The sequence below is a fragment of the Lycorma delicatula genome, chromosome 3 (genome assembly GCF_047948215.1).
Source record: "Lycorma delicatula isolate Av1 chromosome 3, ASM4794821v1, whole genome shotgun sequence".
Classification (NCBI taxonomy): Eukaryota; Metazoa; Arthropoda; class Insecta; order Hemiptera; family Fulgoridae; genus Lycorma; species Lycorma delicatula.
In genome coordinates this window covers 192,828,066-192,850,896 of record NC_134457.1, presented here as the reverse complement: position 1 = coordinate 192,850,896, position 22,831 = coordinate 192,828,066, and the positions used below count along the sequence as shown (strand labels likewise).

General features: G+C 29.5%; 2 protein-coding genes across 4 annotated transcripts in view; both read right to left on the bottom strand.

The window, feature by feature from the left end:
* LOC142322314 (lysosomal alpha-mannosidase-like) overlaps positions 1-8,844 on the bottom strand; it is a 31,838-nt gene extending 22,994 nt beyond the window's left edge. For all 3 annotated transcript variants that reach the window (XM_075361251.1, XM_075361252.1, XM_075361253.1), the window contains exons 1-3: positions 8,737-8,844; positions 8,042-8,261; positions 5,947-6,064 (exon numbers count right to left, since the gene is read on the bottom strand). In XM_075361251.1, coding sequence (XP_075217366.1) covers positions 5,947-6,064; positions 8,042-8,195 — 272 coding nt within the window. In that variant the 5' untranslated portion in view covers positions 8,196-8,261; positions 8,737-8,844. The remainder of the gene's footprint in view (positions 1-5,946; positions 6,065-8,041; positions 8,262-8,736) is intronic.
* Positions 8,581-22,831, bottom strand: part of LOC142321270 (lysosomal alpha-mannosidase-like) — a 60,493-nt gene continuing 46,242 nt past the window's right edge. The window contains exons 9-13 of the mRNA XM_075359268.1: positions 19,136-19,198; positions 17,555-17,754; positions 15,536-15,750; positions 12,329-12,543; positions 8,581-8,655 (exon numbers count right to left, since the gene is read on the bottom strand). Of these exons, the coding sequence (XP_075215383.1) occupies positions 8,581-8,655; positions 12,329-12,543; positions 15,536-15,750; positions 17,555-17,754; positions 19,136-19,198 (768 nt within the window). The remainder of the gene's footprint in view (positions 8,656-12,328; positions 12,544-15,535; positions 15,751-17,554; positions 17,755-19,135; positions 19,199-22,831) is intronic.

Genomic DNA, 22,831 nt, shown 5'->3' with positions numbered 1-22,831 from the left:
TTCTTCAATATGTTGTATGTTGCATTGTTTTTCACTTCAGTGTTTCTACAGTCAATTTAAATTAAGGAAATTTCATTTATTGGCAAATTTTGTATCTTGTAAACACATTTTTTATGCCAATTTTTCCCAGTTTCTTTCAGCAAGAGAGTTTTGATGGAGTTTGTATGTACAAATATGATATCTGACACTTACGTACTACAGGCAGAACTGGATTTAGACATGGGCTTGGGCCCAGGGTGGCAAATTTGGCTAAAAATATGAATCTTTTTCAAAAAAACAGATTTTACACATATTATTATTGACAGAATAAAATATGGAAAACATGTTTTTTTCATATCTAAAGCACAATAATTGGGGAAGATCAGTTGTAGCACAAAGTTGTCTTTTGCCAGTAAGCATGTGAAATCAGTACTCATATGATTGACTATATGTACCAAACATCTGTTAGAGAAGGTGGCAGCAGGCGATGTATACTGTGTGGGCAGCGCATCACCATACATAGAGAGTATGATGCTGTCTCATGCGCGCATATGTATGCTTCCACATGTGTGGGGGCCACCACTTTGAGCCTCATTGCTTAGATTATTCAACAAGCTGAATGTTTCGACCAACCAGAATATTTACTGGGCGTTCATATCAACGAACGCCCGAGGCTGTAGTCTGTTGAAGCTGGGAATCTGGTGTCTTATCATTGTTGCGCCATCACGACTTTCTTACTATTCTGTTGTTTCAGTGGAAATTTTTGTTTTGTGTAAAACATTTACAATATTTGTTTAAAAATATAACCTGCTTCAGTTCAAATCATATTTCTAGTATATTTATTTTGTATGTACTCGGTTTATTTATTATAAGTTTGATTATATTATTTTAACTAAAAAAATGCATGGACACAAAAGGCTTAGCATTGCAAAATACCTAAAAGTACAGACAGGAAAATTAAAGTAAATGAAATAATAAATAAAATTAGATAACTTTTATAAAATTAATCCTAGTACAGGGGAAACATCTTCTTGATCTGATTCAACATCTTCACAAAGTTCAAGGGTCGATGAAGAAATGAATAGGGTCGAAACAACTTTTGATGATCCTGTTATGCCTACTGCTGAAAAAACAGCTCCAGTTAATGATCAGCCTAGTCTCATATCATTGTCAAGCGAGCCAAGTGGAGGTACAAATAAAGTTGCAGCCAATAGTGAAGAAAACAAAGATATCTTTTTAAAATATGATACTCTTATTACTAGTATAACTGATAACTTGAAGCCATGTAATGATACAGTACTGTGAAAAATTAAAGATACCACGAGAGACTATCTTGTTAAAAATGGTTTCAATCAAAATAAAGATGGTGACTTTGAGCAATATAAAAGAATCCTGATAAAAACAGATTCTTGAACGAGTTGTTTGACAGGAAACTTGTTAATGGAGATCTAGTGAATAGGGGTTATCTAGTTTATCCCCAGCCAAGGGTCTTTGTTTTGTGACCCCTGCAAACTGCTTTGTCTAACTTCAAGTCAATTCAGTGATAATGGATTTAGTGATTGGAAATATGGCAGGTTAAAGAACATGAGAACTCACATGCTCATCTTGATAGTGTGTTAACACTATCACTTTTAGAGAAGATGAACTGTTTAGTTCCACTAACAATGAAAACTGCATGATGTTCCTAGAACTAATCATAGACTTTAATTTTTTTAAAAGCCCACACTGATAACCATGGTAAAAGTAAATCAAGCCTGGTCAAAGTAATCATCAGACATTTTATCTACAATCTGTGATGAGTTGATTGAGATAATGTGTAGAAGTATTACAGAAAGTATCTTAAAAGAAGAGAAAACCTCAAAATATTTTTTCAAAAATTGTTGATTCAACTTCTGATGCTAGACATAATGATCAGTTATCTTTCATATTAAGGTATGTGAATGAGTCTGAATATCCTGAAGAATGCTTTGTAGATTTTTTAAAAACCAAGGCCATACAGGAAAAGAACTTGATTCAGTTCCTGAATTTCTCAAGGCTCATAGCTTATACAATCAGAATTGCATGGAAATTGTTTCGATAATGCTTCAAATATGTCTGGGGTCTACTCTGGATTACAAAATAGACTAAAAGAAGCAAGTCAATTGATATTTTATGTGCCATGCTCGGCCCTTTCCCTTAATTTGGTGGAATCTAGTGTGGCAGAATGCTGTAATCTTTCTAGATCATTCTTTGACTTGTTACAAGCCTCTACAAGATAATTTTTTTCTTCATTAACGATGGAACATGCTAGAATCATTTTTCAAACCTACTGATAAGAACCTCTTCATAAAATTACTGCTTAACAACATGGTAGGCCAAGGAAGAGGCATGCAAAAGCCTCTACAGAGATTTTGAGGCAATTGCAAAGGCTCTCAAAAGTATGACTAATAATACCCAAGATGAAAATGAAAAAAACAAAGAACAAAGCTTAAGGGTTTTTAAGAAAACTTGCTTGAACTGAAACTTCAATTATGACAGCCTTATGGGGTTACATTCTCAATAAATTTTTCTGTTAGTGAAAAAATACAATCACAGCATGTAAATCTAACTGCAGATGTGATGCTGTACAAATCTCTGACTGCAATTGTGAATGAACTGAAAGGTCTGTTTAACTTCTGTAAGATGGCTGGTGAAAAAACTAAGACTGTCCAAAAACTGATTAGATGGTGGATGTGTAGAAGATAGGCCTAAAAGATCAAGAAAAAGAAAGAAGTTCTTTTATGAATCTGACCCATCTGAACCAGGAGAGAAGAAGAAAGAAGAACACTTACCATAGTTTTCAAGAAAACTTTGATATAATCCTTAATAAGCAAGCTTCTTTTAGACTTGAACAAAAGAATAATGTCTATATTGATTCCTCAGCATATTCTCCTTAACAAATCTATGCAGCTTGAATCTCAAGGAAATCACCACAACAACTTCTTCTTTGCAGAAAATTTATGCAACTGACATTGAAGAATCTTCATTTGTTATCAGTGCCTTCATTTAAAAGTGATTTTAACACAAGACAAATTAGACAATGCCAATGCTGTAGAAACACCACCTTCACAACTTAAAAAATGTCTAATATCAAAACGTTTTCAGGATTTATATCCTAACATAAGACTATTTGCCTTAAAGTGTGTTTATCCATATTTACATTTAGATGTTTGTATGAAAATGATCAGAAACTTTTATGCTATACGAAGGTGATTTAGTAGGATAGTTGGAACAGTGTATGTTAAAAATTGGATCCAGGAGTAAGATAGCGAAGGGGGAGGGAAATGATAGGAGGGGGATATGTAGGGACGGCAATTTTGCCTGGGCTCATGGAAACAAAACATGTAAATCTAGCTCTGACTACAGGAAATGTGAAATACATATATATATATATATATATATAATATACTTTCTTTTTTTTTATATAGGAAATGCCATACAAGAATAAGATTGAACCTTCAACCTTCCACATGAAAGACAGAAACACTCACACTCTAAAATAGTAGTAGTCTATGTGTAAATGTTTTATAAATTTGTTAATACAGTTATCTCAAATAATAATTAATTATTATACATCATAAAATAATTACCAAAATAATTTTTTGACAAAATACTAAAAAAATCAATTGCAATTTACAACTTTTTTCAAAATAAATACTAAATAAAAACACACTATAATTACAAAATTTTAATACACTGATAACTGCAATTAATTTTATTTATAAAAAAAATCTGTAGACACATGAATAGTACGATATATTTTTAACAAAAAACATTAATTTTCATAAGTAAGCAGAAGACTATTAGATTCAGAAAATATCGAGGATTATAACTATAATAAAATTTAAATTATATCCATTTGTGAGAATTATTTTAAAAAAAGGAAGGTATAACCCTTTTAGTGGTAAAGGGCTCATGAAAATTTTGAAAATAAATATGGAAAGAATGTCATAGATACAAATGTACAATACAAGCTATTAATTTATAAGCTTAGAATGATGATCATTATCATTCAACATAAAAACAGTGATTTCGTGCTTGTCCCCTGTTACCAGATAAATCATTAAACTTTTGTAAATTAACATACCATAATTTTCAATAATGATGAAGTAAACTTGTTATGATGATGCATTACGGTAAATAGAAAATCTATGTTTGGACTGAATCACTTTGGTGACATTACCTTGTTTATTCAAGGTGATGTAATTTTTAACTGGTGTAAACGTTACTGCCCTTGAAATTCATATGTAAAATGTTTATACAGACAAAACTATTAACAGAAGCATGTAAATCAATGGATTTCCAAAATTTTGTTAATTATTAGTTTGATGCACAATAATGATCTTTACTAGCAAAGGCAAGGATCTACTACTGCTACAATTAATCCCCTAGCTGAAAAAAATTCAGATTGTACCCTTTAATCAAGAAAGATTTTCTAATTTTCTTGTATTCAAAACATCTGTCTGGGCAATCACCTGTTGGCAGGGCTTATGTGAATTTTGTAGATGCTAAAAGTATAATAAAAATGTGCCTCACAGGGTACGATTGTCGTAACTAGTTTTAATTCTCTAGCAAGTAATTACCCGACTTTCATGTGGTGCTAGTCCTACCAATGGAAATATGAAACAACAACCAGAACCTGTGGGGTGGTAACTTCTGCTCCAATGAGCTTAACATTGGTGTGGAAGGCTAAGCCACAGTTTTGAAGATTTGAGTTGGTGATTAAATGGAGCGAGCCAAGAGTTTGAATATGAGTCTGCAGAAAATATGGGCATATAAGCAGAAATGTCAAGAAATACTCTGTTTTTCGACTTATCTTATGTGATAAAATAGACAGCAGACCAAATATTGGTGAAAATTTTTTTCGGAGTTATTAAGTGATGGTCAAATTGCTCACCAAAAGAATTATTCAGAACAGCTGTGGATAGGGTCAAGATAGTCATGTGGATGGATCACCAAACTTCAGACATTGATCGTGTGATCGAGATGAAGAAAAATAAATTTTTTTAATTCAGAAATCAACAGCACCGATACAGTAGGAACCCAATAATACTAGGTTACTTACCCTTCAATCAGTACTAAATTATCTTATAAAACTGAAATTTAATTTTTTTCCCCACCCCCCCATATAAATTGAAATACTTCACCACATTTGATGAAATAAAGAAAATAGTGTAGTCATCAATCAAGAAATGACTGCCCAAATTTTTCATTAAAATTGTGTGCACATTACTACTGCCTAAATCATCATATATTGTGATATAGTATTACTTGTGTTTAGTAATGAACTGTTAGATTAAGACTTAATCTTTTGGTGTTTTAAGAGATATTGTGTCATAAGAAAAGCTGTGACTATAATTATTAGGTAAATAATAGTAAATTATATTTAAATATATTGAAATAGTGGTAAACATTTGTAAAGTAATAGCTAATGTAAAGTAAGGCTTTAAATAATAAAAAATTTGAAATAATTAGGTGTATAATGGTAACTAGTAGGAATGTAAGCATTACTTCTCGTAATTGCTATATGTTTATGTAGTTTTATTTGTAAACAAGTAATCACATATATTTAATGTAATTACTGATGTAAAAAGGTAAAATAAAATATTTGTAAGAATTAACAGCAAAGCAATTTAGTGCAAATTTTTTTGTTAAAACAAGAGCAAATACTGTATCTAACAGAAGAAAACCCAGATAAGTTTTAAATATTCTATCATTTATTGTGTCTGTTGTGTTTTCTATTTGTTCTATACATCCTTTAGAATACTTTGTCATCACTAAACAATCTATTTACTTTTTGTTTGAAAAAAGTTTCAACATCTTAATAAAAAAAATATATATATATATATATATATATATATATATATATATATATATATATATATATAGTTGTGTTTTTTATTGATCCTCCAATAATACTTAACACATATAAATTAAAAAAGAACTCACGATAATGGAATATCACCAATTAACCAATCAAATTCAATATAATCTGTGTTATAATAAATACGTATAATTTGACTGCTCCATTCATTAATTTTTACTTGTACTTCATGAACTATTGGACCTGTTAAATAAAATAAGATGCAATTGGTGATAAAAAAATTAACCTGCAATAATAAATATAAAAAGTGCTTCCTCAAATTATGTAAACATGCTCAGTGCAATTTCTTTTTTGATATAAGAAATAAAATTTTATTAAAAATGGTAGATAATTTTTTTTCATATGAAATTAAAGATAGACTTTACACCCAATTAAATTTGACAGTTTATTTTATACATCCTCATCAAGAAAATACTGTAAAACTTTAATTTAGTAGAGTAATAACTGTCCATAAAGACTGATTGTGCAAATAGATTTGCACTTTATGCATATAATCAATTTTTACTTACGTAAATGAAGTGACCTTGGTCACATTTAATTAAAATTTTAATTGGCCTAATCAATGAATGTTTAAAATTTTAATCAGTAAATATTTGGTAAAACGGTACTTACGTATTAATACCACCGCAGCTACAGCTTTATTTAAAAACAAAGTAGTCAATCAGATTTCGGTGGAAAATGGGTCGATATAGAGTTTAACATAAATAAATAAATATTTATTTTATAAATATAATTTAATCAAACTTAACCTACACTCATTAACCTTGACTAATTAACACCGTAATTTTTTTAGTATTTATTTAATATTAATATTATTTAATTCAGTAATTATTGCAATTTGATTATTTAAATAATAAATAATTGCAATAATTACTGAATTTATTAAATAAATACTCAAAAAATTACGTATTTATTTCAGTAATTATTGCAATTTGATTATTTAAATAATAAATAATTGCAATAATTACTGAACTTATTAAATAAATACTCAAAAAATTACGGTGTTAATTAGTCAAGGTTAGCAAGCAAAGCGAGCGTAGGTTAAATTATATTTATAAAATAAATAAATATAAATAATCATTTATATTCTGTTTTGAATCCATTTCGGCCCATTTTCCACCAAAATCCGATTGACTACTTTGTTTTTAAATAAAGGTGTAACTGCGGTGGCATTAATACGTAAGTACCGGTAAAACATAGAGAGAAATTGACAAACATAATTTGAGGATCATGTCATTCTTTGGTGCTTACTATAGATAAATAGAAGATCAATGTCATAAGCTAATATTTCTCCTTGTCATGAAGGTTTTCATTGAAAATTTTCAATGAACACGAGTAATGTAAATTAATGACCAGCCATTGGTGAAGTGGATTGTTACTGGACTCTATTTTGAGAACCCACCGGGTTGGTCTAGTGGTGAACGCGTCTTCCCAAATCAGCTGATTTGGAAGTCGAGAGTTCCAGCGTTCAAGTCATAGTAAAGCCAGTTTTACACGGATTTGAATACTAGATCGTGGATACCGGTGTTCTTTTGGTGGTTGGGTTTCAATTAACCACACATCTCCAGGAATGGTCGAACTGAGAATGTACAAGACTACACTTCATTTACACTCATACATATCATCCTCATTCATCCTCTGAAGAATTATCTAAACGGTAGTTACTGGAGGCTAAACAGGAAAAGGAAAGGGAAGGAAGATAGGAAAGAAAGGGACTCTATTTTGAGAGTTTAAACTCCAGCAAAAATCTGCAAATCCCTTCATCCCTTTATAATAACTTAAAAAGAATGATATTTTTTATTTTAAAATAGGATGCAATTTTGGTATTCTTGTAGAATAGATAAATACATTATTTATTAAATATTTTAAACTAATTTTGATATTTGTTGTTTAAATTTTTGCTTGTTTCAAGAGAAAGGAAAATATTTTAATTGACTCTGTTAAATTTGATAGGAGTTACATCTTACTGTACTATAATAAGTTACTGACATAACTGTTAAAGTAATGAAACAACACTCAAGCACTGAGGTATCAGAAAAAAAAGTTTATACTGATAATTTATTTCAAAAGAAAAAGTGCTATTAGCATGTAGTGTGTGTGAGACTATGATATACTAACTTCAAAAGTGCTTACTCTCTTATCTTATGTAGTTTTTCATACCTTTGAAAACTTTAATATCAAATTCATATGTTGAAACTTCTTCTACATATTCATAGTTAGGTCTAAATATATAGTGACCAGAAAACTGTTCATCTGATGAAGATACAGAGTTTTTGTAAGGTAAGTAAGCATAATAACCTTGATTTACATGCATATCAGTACCATTTATTGAGATCCAATTTATTTTACCATCTTTATCAATTGATAATTGAGTTCGATTCTGTACACAATAAAAACAAATTTAGGATAGTAAAATCAGTAATAATTACTTGTACATAATATAAAATACATAAGTAATGCAAATAAATAATAATAATAAAAACAGTAAAAGTAAGTAAAATAACCAAACAGAATTCCGATCATTGATTATGTACATGATCATTACAAAAATTCTATTACTGACCAAAACAATAAATTTAATGAGCAAAAATTTAAAAAATACTCTTCCAAAAACATTTGTAAGCTTGCAAACAAATAATGTTAAGCTCACAAATTAATAATAAACAGAAGTCTTTACTAGGCTGACCACATAAAAAGCATCATTGCAAATTTTCAAAATTGAAATGCACATCAAATATGGTTATTATAATGATATTATATTGAATTCCATACTCCTGAAAAATTAAATATACAGAGCGTTTCATAATGTTCTTAGGAGTTACAAAAATTCAGTACAAAAAAAGTATTTCACTTACCTAAATGAAAGTTGTACGAGGTGATGCAGGGACTCAAACAGTTTTTGTTAAAATTTATAAATGTTCAGTATGTGCTCCTCTGGTAACAGGGCACGCATCAATACGAAAGTCTAGCTCTTGCCAAACTCGTTCTAACATGTCATTTTCGATAGAGTTGATTGCATCGATTATGCGATCCTTTAGCTCAGCGATATCGTGCGGCATTGGTGGGATAAACACCTTATCTTTCACGTAACCCCAGAGAAAGAAATCACATGGCGTGAGGTCTGATGATCTTGGTGGCCACAGCATAATATGTTGGTCTTCTTCAGAAGCATGTCCTATCCAGTGCCGAGGTAATGTTGTGTTAAGGTACTGTTGAACCTTGTTATGAAAACGGGCAGGACAACCATCTTGCTGGAAAATGAAGTCGTTGAGTAGCTGAGGCGTAAGCCATAATTGTAACATAATCAGGTATATCATGCCGGTTACTGTCGTTTCCATAAAAAAGAACGGCCCATACACTGCCTCACGAGGGATCGTACAAAAAATGTTTACTTTCGGAGAATCCCGAATGTGTTCCACATAAGCGTGCGGGTTTTCAGTTCCCCAAACTAGCACGTTATGACGGTTTACTTTGCCGCTAATATGGAAAGTAGCTTCATCAATGAAAATTATCTTGTTTAGAAAACCATCTAACATCTTTTCCTGTAACTGTAAACAAAAATCGAGCCTATGTGTTTTATCTCCATCAGAAAGACGCTGGATTAATTGAAGATTATAGGTATGGTTTGCATAATAAACGTTAACGGAGAACTCTCCACACTGTTATTTTCGGAATTCCTAATTCTCTTACCGGCAGCTGCAGTCGATTTTGACGGGCTGCGAATGAAACTTGCACGCCCACGTTCGACATTGACTTCCGAGGTTGATGGAAAATCAACCAGTTGATTTTCGCTTGCACAAGCAACCAGTTTCACTGAATTGTTTATACCATGCACGAATTGAATTATCAATTGGTGGTTCATTATGAAAATTCAACCGAGACGCACGTTGCACAGAAATTACTGACTTTGACAAGTGAAATTCTAACACACAAAACGACTTCTCGCTTTCCGTCGCAGCCCTTTTCTCTATTGTCGACGCCTAGTGAGCAAATGTTTCAATAACTGCCTAATATATGTGGAAAAAACTATTTGAAGTACTCTTTCGTACAGTACTTGTTTTATTCTTATGAGTGAAATAGTTTTTTGTTAATGAATTTTCGAAACTCCGAAAAACATTATGAAATGCCCTGTATTAAAAAATACTAATTATAATATGATTAAAGAACAACAGAAATTTAAATATGATAATGAAGAAATGAAAAATTATAGATTTTATCTAGTAATTAATTACATTTACAAAGATTGATTTTATAGATTAAATAATAAATTATAAAGTTTATATTAGATTACATTTCAGTGGTAATAGAATACTAAGATAACCAAATAATCGATTTGTAATTTAAAAATATTGAGACAGCATGATTGTTCTCTTCCTTCTTAAAATTTTTACTTTTGTAACTTTTTAAATATATACTCATTTGTGATCTAATGAAGCACCAATGTGATATAAAAACACTCACAACAAGCAATGCATTTTACTCTCATCATTGTCATAACTAATATTTGTCACGATTGGTTACAACTAAGACAATTGTCACAACAGGTGTCAAATTCAGACAATACATAATTAAAAAAAATTACCTGTTAGTTTATAACCAGGTATTTATGACTGCAAGTGTAATACTGTTCTAAATAACTCAAGCTTAACATTAACTTTTAAAAATGTATTTAATGTCTTTGTAAAATTATTTTTACTAAACAATTTTCTTTCTGTGTTTTTTAGATACATTTATAATTATGAAATTATCTTCTTGCATATTGTGAAACAAGTGATAAAAAGTTTTGTTCACAAGGAGATTATATTAAACAATATGTATACAGAATATATCACAAAGTTCTTCCGGTAAAACTTACTGTGAACTGTGCTGTCCTTAACGAAGATTTTCTGTGAATTTAGTTTGAACAAGATCGGTTTGCCACTGAAGTAATGCCACACATTTACAACAGAGGCATACACTGATAGAGTAATTTTGGATATGTGTAGTAGTAATGCTACAGCCGCTGCTAGAATATAAAATACATTTTCCGAATCACAGGATTTCAAATCCCCAAAACAATTAACGTGACTGTTTGGGAAACAGGTTCAATACCTAGTATTTGTACCAGCTATGAATGATCTATCCAATACTACGCTGTTAGTGATGAAATTATTATCAATGCAGTCCAGACATCAGTACATAACATCTTTCTAAGCAGATTGTTGTTTTATATTTGATGATTTGGAGAGCATTCAAACAAAACAAGTTTTATCTACCCAGGAGATGGTCCGCTTCAGTTGGAGTTCACTCCACAAGCATGTTTTGTTTACCAACTAGACAAATTTCAATTGATAGTGTCAACAACTTACACAATGAGCATACAAGAGCAGAAGTAAATCCTCATGAAACAGCAGAAGGTAATTTTCAACACCGATTTAGCATCAATTTATGATGCAGCCTTCTTTATAATCGGCTGTTTAGACCGTTCATATTACCTGGCCACTTAAATGCTGAGGTCTATTTGCACTTTCTTCAAGAAGAATTACCACAGCTGCTTGAAGATGTTCCTCTAGTGCTGAAATGCCAAGTATACTTCCAGCATGATGGCACACTTCTCCACTTCTCTTGTGATGTTTCCAATCACTTAAATCATCATTTCCCTGAGAGATGGATCAGTCATGGAGGTCTGCACTCCTGGCCACCAAGATTGCCTTAACTAACACTGTTTGCATCTGGAGATGGATGAAAAATATTGCACAAAAAACAAAAATACATTCTCGTGAGGAATTAATTGTCTGCATATGAATGTGACTGAGCAACTTAAGGATAGCCCTGAAGAACTAAAAAGAGAAATAAAAGTAGTACAGAAGCTTGCCAAGAAATGTGTTGAAAATCGGGGCTCACTTTTGAAAATTTATTGAAAACTGCTATAGATAAAGCACTTTTTTCTAGTGTAGTGTTTCTAAATAAAATTCAATTTTTTCTCAATTTTCTGTTTTATTCACCTTATCTTACACCATTTTGTTCACAATTAAATTCTCTACAAGTTTTATTTAAAAGGTTTTATGTGTTTATTACCCATTTAACAAAGCTATTGAATGTTAAACAAAAAAACAGGGTTTTTTTACCTCAATTTATTGATTTTCACCCCAGATTTACCAAAAACTGCTGCAGGTATGGTTATGGTACCTATTTTATTTGATTTTGGTTATAACCCATAAAAAAATTACTGATTCCTGTTCCTTAATTAACGTACAACAAATTTCAGCACGACCTCATTTCATTACCAGGGTAGATGAAATCTGAGTGAAATCTTTCATTAGCTCTCACAAATAAAGCATTTTAGGATATATGTTTATATGAATTTTTCCTATTATTTTCACAAGTAGAATAAATTATGAAAGTCCAGGGAGAACTTCGTGATACAATCTGTATACATTTTTGAAACTGCTTTTTATTACTTTTTACCTTAAATCCAATGGTTGCAGATTTCCTTACTTTCATTCCAAGGGTCACTGGAGTTTTTTCCTCCACATTTTCGCTAGTTACATAAAAAGATATGAAACCAAGGGGTGGTATATCAACTGCTTCAAATAATAATTCATAACGATTTTTACTATCACGACCAGGAATATCCCTTACACAAGTTGGGATAGGAATGATCTGAGTCTTAACTTTATCACCTGAAAAATGAATCAATGCCTGCATTAAAATAATAATGACAAATATTTCAAAAAAAATCTTCTATGTAAAAATCTCATTTTTACTGGATTCAATGGTAAAAAAACAGCAAATAATTGTTTAAAATTCATAGCCAAGGATGACACCCACTTTTTCCATTTCTGTAAACTACTATCTCAAAATTTTCATCCAGACTTAATAAAATAATTCCATAACACATAATTTATTCGTGTTTTGTTTTCACCAAATGTTTTTCAACTAATTGATGAAAGCAAATTTTCATTTTAGCAATTAGTTTTTTCATAATATATTTAATTATTACTTTTCATTAATCTTGATAGAAAATAATTAATTCTTTCAACTATCACAACTGTTATAAAACATATTTCACAAATTAACTTTAATAATGTTGGAATTAAACTAAAACTGAAGAAAATTTTCATAAACCAAGGCCACTGAACCAGAATAGCAAATAAAAAGCATTTTAAAACTTATATTCAATATTTTCAATAACATAAAAAGGCAGGACAGCTGTTCACATAAAAAAACAAAATTAATAACAAACTTAATTTTACTAATGAATGATAATTTAATGACCAGGTGACTGGTTGTACCATCATCTGTTGTCATCTGCTAATATAACAAATCTTCTATTATGCTGCAGTACACAAGTTAAAAATCCATTTAATTCTATACTTATTATTTATTAGTATAACCGCACAGACCAAAGTCAATTTTTAACTTTCTAAACTAGAATAATTCTCCACCTCTTTTTGTTTGCTACTCAATCGACACTTGCTCCCATTAAACAGAAATCCTTCTTCAGCTGATCAATCAAATGGTCTGTTTCTTCTGACTTGCCCCTCCAATCTCAATAGTTCTTTTATTTCCTTTAACTCTATGTGCTGAGCTCAAAATTCTTCTCTTGACTGTATCAATAGTTCTCTGAATTCCCTTTTTTCCTTCTTTGCATATACATCTTTCACTCAAAAGTAAATATTTCTTAAAATCTTATTTTCATAAGTAACTAAAAGTTTCTCAGTTTTTTTACAGGACCCAAGTTTTAACTGAACACAGTAGAAATAGTTGGATGATGTTATATAAGTTTTGTCAACCATAAAAGGATTTTAAAAATTAGCAATTTGTTGCAAGCATATAGGCATTTACTTGCATACTTAGCTTGCTTTGAATCTCAAAAACTTCACCACTTTAATTCCTCATGATAGCTCCAAAATATTTGAACAAATTTCTGATCCCAAAACAACATTGCTTTATTTTTACTTTATTTATATCAGATTCAGATTCTCTTTAAAACTGTTCTAATTTAATATTGCAAGCATTATCTAATTTACGATTAGCCAGTAATCCAGTCTTATTTGTTCCATTAAAGAAAATTATTGATGTTTCTTTTAAATTTTCTAGGCTTTCATTCATTCAACATTGTTTACAAAACCAGGATGATTACACATGTTTGATGTTCTCTGCTTTCCCTAGTGCCCAGATTTAGAAGGGCTTCTTGAGTATGTTAAAAAGTGTTTGAAATATGCTACCCTTTTACCTTAATCCTGTGTTGATTACAAAGTCTCCAAGTATTTTCCTTTAAGTGTGATATTATCTTTAGAAATCAATGATTGTCAACATTGTAATATTTATGAGTTTTAATATTAAATTAATAAATAAATTTTTATTCAAAATCTAGTACAGTAATGTATTCGATTTTAACTATTCATTTAGCAATGTTGGATACATTGTTTTCATGATGTCAGATTTTAACAGAAAATTTTATTCTCTGTGTTTGTTGTAAATTGGTAAATGATATAATTTTTATAGCAAACACTATCTATTTATTGGGTATTTATTCTAATTAAAGTTTCTCTAAATAATTACTTAGATGCGTTCTAACTTAATGCTATCGTTGTGTTCCAAACAAACTCCCTTACACCATCGAGTTTAAAATTTTCAACAAATAATATTTAATGAGATTAACGAATGAAATTATTTTGTGTGATTAGATCAACACTTTCATGCTTTCTGTTTATTACAAAAAGTTAGCCTTTACTCGTCTCGCTTGTCTCTTTCAAAATAATTCTCATCAAATAAACATGTCAATGTTTTAGATTTTCAAAACATTTCTGATGAGTCAATGTTATCCTTAAATTCTCTGTTTGCTTTAATGTCTTCAGTGATTACCAAATAAAAAACATCATCACCAAATAAAAATCTATTGCTCTTCTATTTTATTTTTGGGAAGAGAAAAAACTACTAAGAACCATGTCTAGTGGTTAATGTGCACTAGTGTGGTGCAATTTCTATTCATAATCCTTCCATAGATCTGGCTATATTATATGAATAACTCCATAATGACTATATAAATTTCCTAAACAACATTTTTATTGATTATAAAGTGTGATAAAAATTTATAGAATGCAATACAAAAATAAAACACTTTAGCATTTGATGTTATTTCATGATTTACAGTTTTTTACAACTGACATTATTGGATTTTTGTTTTAATGTGGTAGTTGTACTCCTATGATCTAACAGTGGTTGTAATTTTTAACAATTTTTGAGTTAGTAATGATTTAATTTATCATTTTTTTTTAGCAAATTCTTGACATTGCAATCTCTGATCAACATTTATCAATTTTTGAACAAGTTTTATTGTTATTTTATGTTTACAATTCTGCTACAATTTAAAATATTCTGCTCAGTCTATGTCCAAAACATTACTGAAAATTGTTTTACTCAGTAAAATTGATTAATTTCATGGATTTATTTCTTAAGTGAACCTTTCTTCATAATTTAGAATAGAAATAATCATGCTAGTTCATTTAGTAATAATTAATGCTACAAACTCATAATGCCAAATAAGAAAAGAAAATTTAAATACTTATGCTTTTATGAAGCTGAATAATTGCAGAAAATGAATGACACTTAAATAAAAATGATCTTTTAAGATAGAAATGTGTTGTTACAAAACTAATCAAGATTTACCTGCAGAATTGATTACTTCATAGTCAGATGGTTTTTTACCAGGTATTGGAAATCTTACAAAGTATGATACTTTTGAACTCAGAGGATTATAGACAGTTACAACAAATGTCATATTCTCTTCTGTTACACCACAACGACTGATATTAAGAAGTGGACAAATTACTGTATGAATTTTCTGTTTAAGTTTTGTTCTATCTGGCCTGAAAATAAGTCGCCTGAAACATATTAAAACAAAAAGCAGCAATTATAATTAAATTTGAGGTAAACATGAATTGGGTAAAATCAGTTTTATGAAGAATTGAGAATTAGAATAAATTATTATCAGAAAGAAACTGATTCTTTAAATCTATTCTAAAATAAATAAAAAGAAAAAAGGAATCCATTTTTTTTTTCAAATAAATACCTAATTTTCTATGTATAAAATCTAACAACTTCTGAAGGCACTACAGTTCACAGATTAATTCTTTTTAAGTGATCCCTTTAAGCACATTGAAAATACATTCAAAACTGTAATCTTGATCACATCATTTGGTCTAGGCATTGATTCACATTTAGCTAAATAACATTTCAAATTTCAGATATTTGTAGGATAGCACTGTTCCCATCTTGGTTGATTTTTTTGTCATGTTATCAATTTAGTGTTATTTTAGTGAAAAAATTAATAAGAATGAAATTTAATTTCCATACAATTTTTAACATTTAAAAAAAACAAGCATTTTTTATATTATGGCATTGCATTCCAGTTTTTAATAAATTCTACTTTTTTCTTAAATACATTTACAATAAAAGCTGGCATCAGGGTCCTTCATTGCTGTTTCAGTGACTATTATTTTTAAAATAGAATTTTTATTGAATAAATCTTGACATAACTTCAACTGAATTCACTAGTATTATACTAAGATATTGGTTTATATTATTGCTTAGAAACTCATATATGAGGAAAATAAACTAGGGAACAACAGAACAGACATTTCAGAAAAATTGTTGTACATTATTTTTTCTTTCCTTAGATCCAACAAACATACTTAATCCAGAACAAGAATCTTTTCTTGGTGAAAAAGTTATAATTTCAAGGTTAATGCTATTCAACAATCATTGCACTTAAAACAGTTTTGAAAATACTGAATGGCCCAGAGCTTCTCTCAACTTACATGTGATAAAAAAATTTTGGAAAATTTTCAAGGTTACTCTTGGGATAGTTGAAATACTGATGATTGCAGAAAGACTAGAGTACAATATATCTTACTTATACACTTTTAATAGGTTCAGAAAGGTGTTGAATTCAACACTGTGTAGTTCAAAAGTCTGTTGAGATCTTATTTGGGTAGGGTAATAAACAACATCCCAAAACCAGGCAAATGTTAGTAGAAATATATATGTGTATGAATGTGTAAATATACATGCAGTTAATGAATTTTAACTGTTTAAACATTTTTGCAGACTTCCAGCAAATGAATACATGGGATACATTAAACAATATAAAAACAGAAATTACAAGCTATCAGAACATAATTGAGATTATGACTCTGAAATTAAAAAGTGAATAAATATAATATATAACTGTGAATAATTGAGTAACTAAATTAATGTACTAATATAATTTTGTTGCTATAAATGTATATCTTATTACACTAAAGTAATAATAAAACAATTATGAAAAGTTTAATTAATGCAAACAAAACATATTGCTGTACTACACTTTACTAACTACATGTATAGCAACTGTTATATCTGTAGTTGGCAATGACATCTTGATTCCTTACAAGTTTGATTTTGTCTGCCTTACCAACCAACCAACCAACCAACCTATTGTGAATCATTAATTCAAACAGCTTACACAAGTTTTAAACAAATATCTTTATGATCAAAGTAAGTTATAAAGATACTGCCACAAATTCATTTCAACTGTATTAATTATTTCAGGCAAAGATACAAAGAATAATATTATAATTTGATAATAATTTAAATAAGCTAACTTGCAATCTGCTAGAAAAAGGAAACTGAAATCTTATACACAACCGTATTGCTTTGTTAGTCACTTTTTGACACTTAGAAATTCCTTTAGATAACATTTCAGCATAATTTGATGAAACATGAGTAGCTGCTGTTCCTGTGATTGCATCATGATGCTGCATTATCCCCAGAGCACTTCTTAATGATTCAATATTTGCTTGGTCTCTCTCGTCTAAATCAGACAGGACACACAGTTGATTGCACACCTATTAACAAAAAATGTAAGTAATGATAACCAAGCAGTCCTCCATAAAGTACTAGAGAATCTAGGAAATGCTTTTAAAGAAAAGAATTGGTGAAGGGAAAATTTTTATATTCACCTTCCTGTGGTAGGGAGAGGGCAACAATTGTATATATTAACAACTGCTAGTAGCATACAAGCGGTTTAATGAATAAAGGGACGAGTTACTCCTGGTATAAAGAATTTTCCTATTACAATGGCCTCAACACAGGGCAGATGAGCAGTGCTGGATACAGGACACTCTATTGCCCTGGGGGTGGGAAACTGCCCCCCAAAAGCAGAGTAACTTCTTCTGGAAGTCAGCATCATTAGAATATACAACAACGAAAAACCACAGTGTTATTATTATTATCGCTAGATACTAGTGATAATGCCTTGCATTACCCTATGTTGCTGGCTTTTTCTGTAAAATATTCCAGAGTTAAAATAGCTTCTCATTCAGATCTCCAGGAAAAATATAAAAGAAATTAAAGTAACAATTGCATATAGCAACCTGGAAAGCCAAGACCTTGTTACAGAATGGAAAGTTAGAGAATCTCAAGAGGGAAATGAAGATAAATAAAATGGATAAGAACCAGTTAGGATTTGTGGTCAGAGGACATGGAATCTTGACAACTGCATTGGAAGAGTCAATAAAAGGAGAAAGGAAGGAACAAAGAAGAAGGATGAATTTAATAAAGGAGATGAAGATTGGAAACTACAAGTGGATGAAGGAGAAGACTTGGGACAGAAATGGATGGAGACAGTGGTGGAATAAGGGATCTGCTGCTAGGCAGAACAGTAGATGATGATGAGGATGAGCCAAGCAGTCACATTTGTTATAATATTAGAGAAATTATCAGCATAATTTTTAGAAACAAATTTAAGAAAAACTTGGTTTAAAAATGAAAAGGAAGGCAAATTATTATTATCATTAAATTAAGTTACTGATGATAACAGTATTGTTCCTTGAGATACAGACTCAAACTCACTAGTACTAGAGAAAACTATTAAAATGTGTTTGTTTATGCATTTATTCACAGTTACATGTATAAGATTAACATTAATAATAACATCATAAAATAATATCAAGTTAACAGAAAAAGTTTTATTAAATGATTTAGCATAACTTACTTTCCAGAATAACATAACATTATACAGCCCCTTGTCATATGGTGAAATTGTAATTCCAGTTTCTTACAACTGTGCAACAGTTAATTGCGTTATACTTCTAAGGTTAATTATTATTGCATAACATTGTTCTGGAATTCAGAATTGTAGATAATAGGATTAATAATAATTTTAATATGACTTAAGTTGGTTAAATCTTGAAATTTCCAATATGTTAAAGAGTCCATTTCACTCACCATGTCTGGCTCACCTAATAGCACAGACAGTCTGTTTCTAGGTATTGTTACTAATACATTATACTGTTATAATAATTAAGAAAAATTAAAAACAATAAAATAATCATACAACAGTATTTTACAGGACTTCCACTTTCCCCTACATCCTGCTGTCTTCTCTTAATAGTAGAACTAGTGGTCAGCATAGAGAAGACGTATAGTAGAATTTTTATACTTGTATCTTGCTCTGAATTCTACTAAATTCTTCTCATTATGTGCAAAAATCACAATTAATAAATATATATAAAACTACCTCTGATCTCAATTTAAAATTCTGCAAACTAAACTCTACACATAAGAATTATTCTGCAACTAATTCTTAATGTATAAAACCAATCTTAGGAATAAAGCACAAAAAATACTTTATGTATGCTTTACTAGAATTAATGTTTATACTGATAAAATATCAAGGTTCAAGGTAAAGTTCTTACACATAATGGAAAACCTTTGGAATTTGAAGATGATTTTAATAAATACGACACTTGTATGTATGAACCTTTGGCAGAGACTTTAATGAAAATTAAAAATAAATAAATATATGAATAAAGCAAATTCACAAAAGAAAGCTAAAGAGCCCAGCTCAGATGTAGATGATATTATTTCCATCACTATAAAATTATGCAAATAAATAATAAGCATATGTTGAAGGCTGTTCATAGTTTATTTAAATTTATTAAAAGAGTATTTTCAGTATGATTCCTTCTCATTTAGGGAAGATAGATCTCATATAGGTCATTTTTTTTTGTAGCCTTTGGAACCACCATTAGGTATTGTTTCAGAAGATGAGATGAAATAACAATTTTATAGTGTGTGAAAATGCCATTCCTGACAGGGATTCAACCTCTGGATCATATAGGTAATTACTGACCAATTTCCCTAACTATTGATTTGAGTATTAATAAAGTTAGTGAAAACACATTAAACACTGTTCTAAATAATCTAGTAGATTATTTATAATAATCCCACTTATTATCTTCTGATAAGGATGATTTAAGTTGGGTAAGAGTACAGAGAGTCCAGTCAGTACCTGACCAGTGGCTTGTGTAAAACTCTACAAAAAAGAAAGAAAGTCCTTGACAATATTCTAAAATCTTGCAAAGGCATTATATATTATTTGTCAACAGTTGCTTTTGCGAAAGATCTGCAATTGCAATGCTGATTCTGATGTATCTGAGTAGTTTACCAATTATTTAGAAAAACAATTATAATAAGAAAAAATAGGTAATCACATTAATAATTTCAGCATAAAAGTTTGATAGGCCTATTATAATTACTCAATTTTTTTTTGTGCACACATTTATTGGCTTATTGCCTCTTAACCTCAGTGCTTTAGTTTTCCTAACATTCATTTTCACTCTAAATTCTATTATTCTCCAAATAATTTTCTATTAGTCTTGCCATTTTGAAACAATTTAATTAAGATCTAATTCATCTAAAAACCACATCATCTGTGTACTTAAATAATAATTTACTCTCTTTCTTTGTACGATTCCTTCAATTTCTTCCAGAAAATTTGAGATCAACATACAAATTAAAAAAAAGATGGTGGCAGCATCCTTATTTATCTGCTCCTTCTCAATGTAGATCATATTTTCAATTCTACAGTTTCATATCTAATTTTATTTTCATATCAACAACTCTTTCAGATACAATTGCATTGCAAATATTTAATTAATTATTCTATTAAGTAAAGTTAATAAAAGAAACTAAAAGAACACCACAACCAGACAGAGACATTTTGATAATTTAGTGGTTAAGTTTTTTAATACCTTACCATTGGGTAATGACAGTTTACTGTACGGAACCAAACCAAGCATTTTTAAACCTAAATTGATACATTTTGTGGTGAACTAAGATTAAACTTTTAAGCTTTATTTTGTATTCGTGTTTCTGTTTTCTGTTGACTTCATGAGCACTGCATTTAATACTAAAAATTAACATTAAACCACAAATAATTGGGTTTTTCATAGAAAAATAATTTTTAAATAAAATTAATTAGACAACTGTGAAGTAAAAAATTAAATTTTATTTCATTTATATTTTTTGTATGGAGAAAAAATTAGTATGTTAAAATGAATATGTAGTAATATATTAATGGCTAAGCCATCATCATTTTCTCAACCCAGGCTTTGTCTCATTCTGAATAAAATTGGCTATAGTAGAATTTTATTTTCAATTGAGAAAGTAGGATAAAAATAACAATTATAATATTTATATCTATAAGAATGTTTGACACAAATGACAAAATACTTATTCATGAAATAGGTCTATGTAATCAACATTATTAAATAATATAGTAATGTATATTAGTTACATATATTAGAAAAAAATCATTTAAACAGTAAATTAAGACAGCTCTAAATCATATAATCTATAAATTAATTCAAGTAAATAGAAATTTGAGCCAAAGCATTTTGCGTTTTATGCAATAACAAATAGTTACCGACTAATAATCGTTAAATATTAGTGCTAAATAACAGTTTTATTTAAAAATAACAATTCTATGATTCAATGGCTCACATTCCAGAAGTAAATATTAGAATTAAAATAAATTAATAGAATTCAATTAATCATCTAATTTCATGCACACAATTAATCACTTTGAAATTATGAATAATAATTATTTACTTTATAATAAACAAACTGAAATTATTTCTAACCAATTTAGAAAAAAAATATATCTAATGCTTTCTTCATTTTAAGGAAACTAGTATTAATTATAAGTGACAATTAAAAAAAGGAAAAAATTATTCTTAATAATTCTTGTACACAATCCACTGAGTTGGTCTAATGATAAACTCGTTATCACAAATAAACTCATTTTGAAGTTGAAAGTTCTAAGGTTCGAATCCTCGTAATTTGAATGGTTACTTTTATATGGTAACTGCTTTTATTCAAATTCGATTACTAGATTGTGGATACTGGTGTTCTTTGGTAGTCGAGATTCAGTTAACCACATATCTCAGGAATGGTTGGCCTGAGTTTGCTCAAGACTACACATTTAGACTTAAAAATGTAATCTTAATAAGTCACTAATGAAAATTTTAAAAAAAGATCTTGCATACACATAAATAAAAATATAATTATTCAGTACTTATAACTAAATAACATAGTACATATAACTAAATAAATTTAGATCAGGAAGAAACTAATATATATATATATATATATATATATACATATAAAATAAAACTAAATAGCTACAATAGTCTGAGTTTTAGTTATAACAAATTATACTGCAACTATAATATATCCTCTGAATCATGCCTAATGGTGGATCCAGAGGTTAAACAAAAAAAAAAAAAATCTTCCTTTATTAACCTGAGCACTAAAATTTCTTCCCTTGTCCCTATACTTTTCCTGATACCAAATCGGTCTTCTCCTAACATTTCTTCCACTCTCTTCTCAATTCTTCTGTACAGAATTATAGTTAAGATTTTTTATGCACAAGTAGTTAAGCTAACTGTTCTGAATTCTACTGCTCCTGCTTTCTCTGGTATCATGACAATAACACTCTTTTTGAAGTCTGACGGAACTTGTGATTTAAGGAGAAAGGTTATGGTATGGTTAAATCCAAAGAGAGAAGATACAACAAAAGAATCCTTCCTACCTATCTACTATCGTTTTATTTTTAAAAAAACAGTAGAAGAGAAAAGA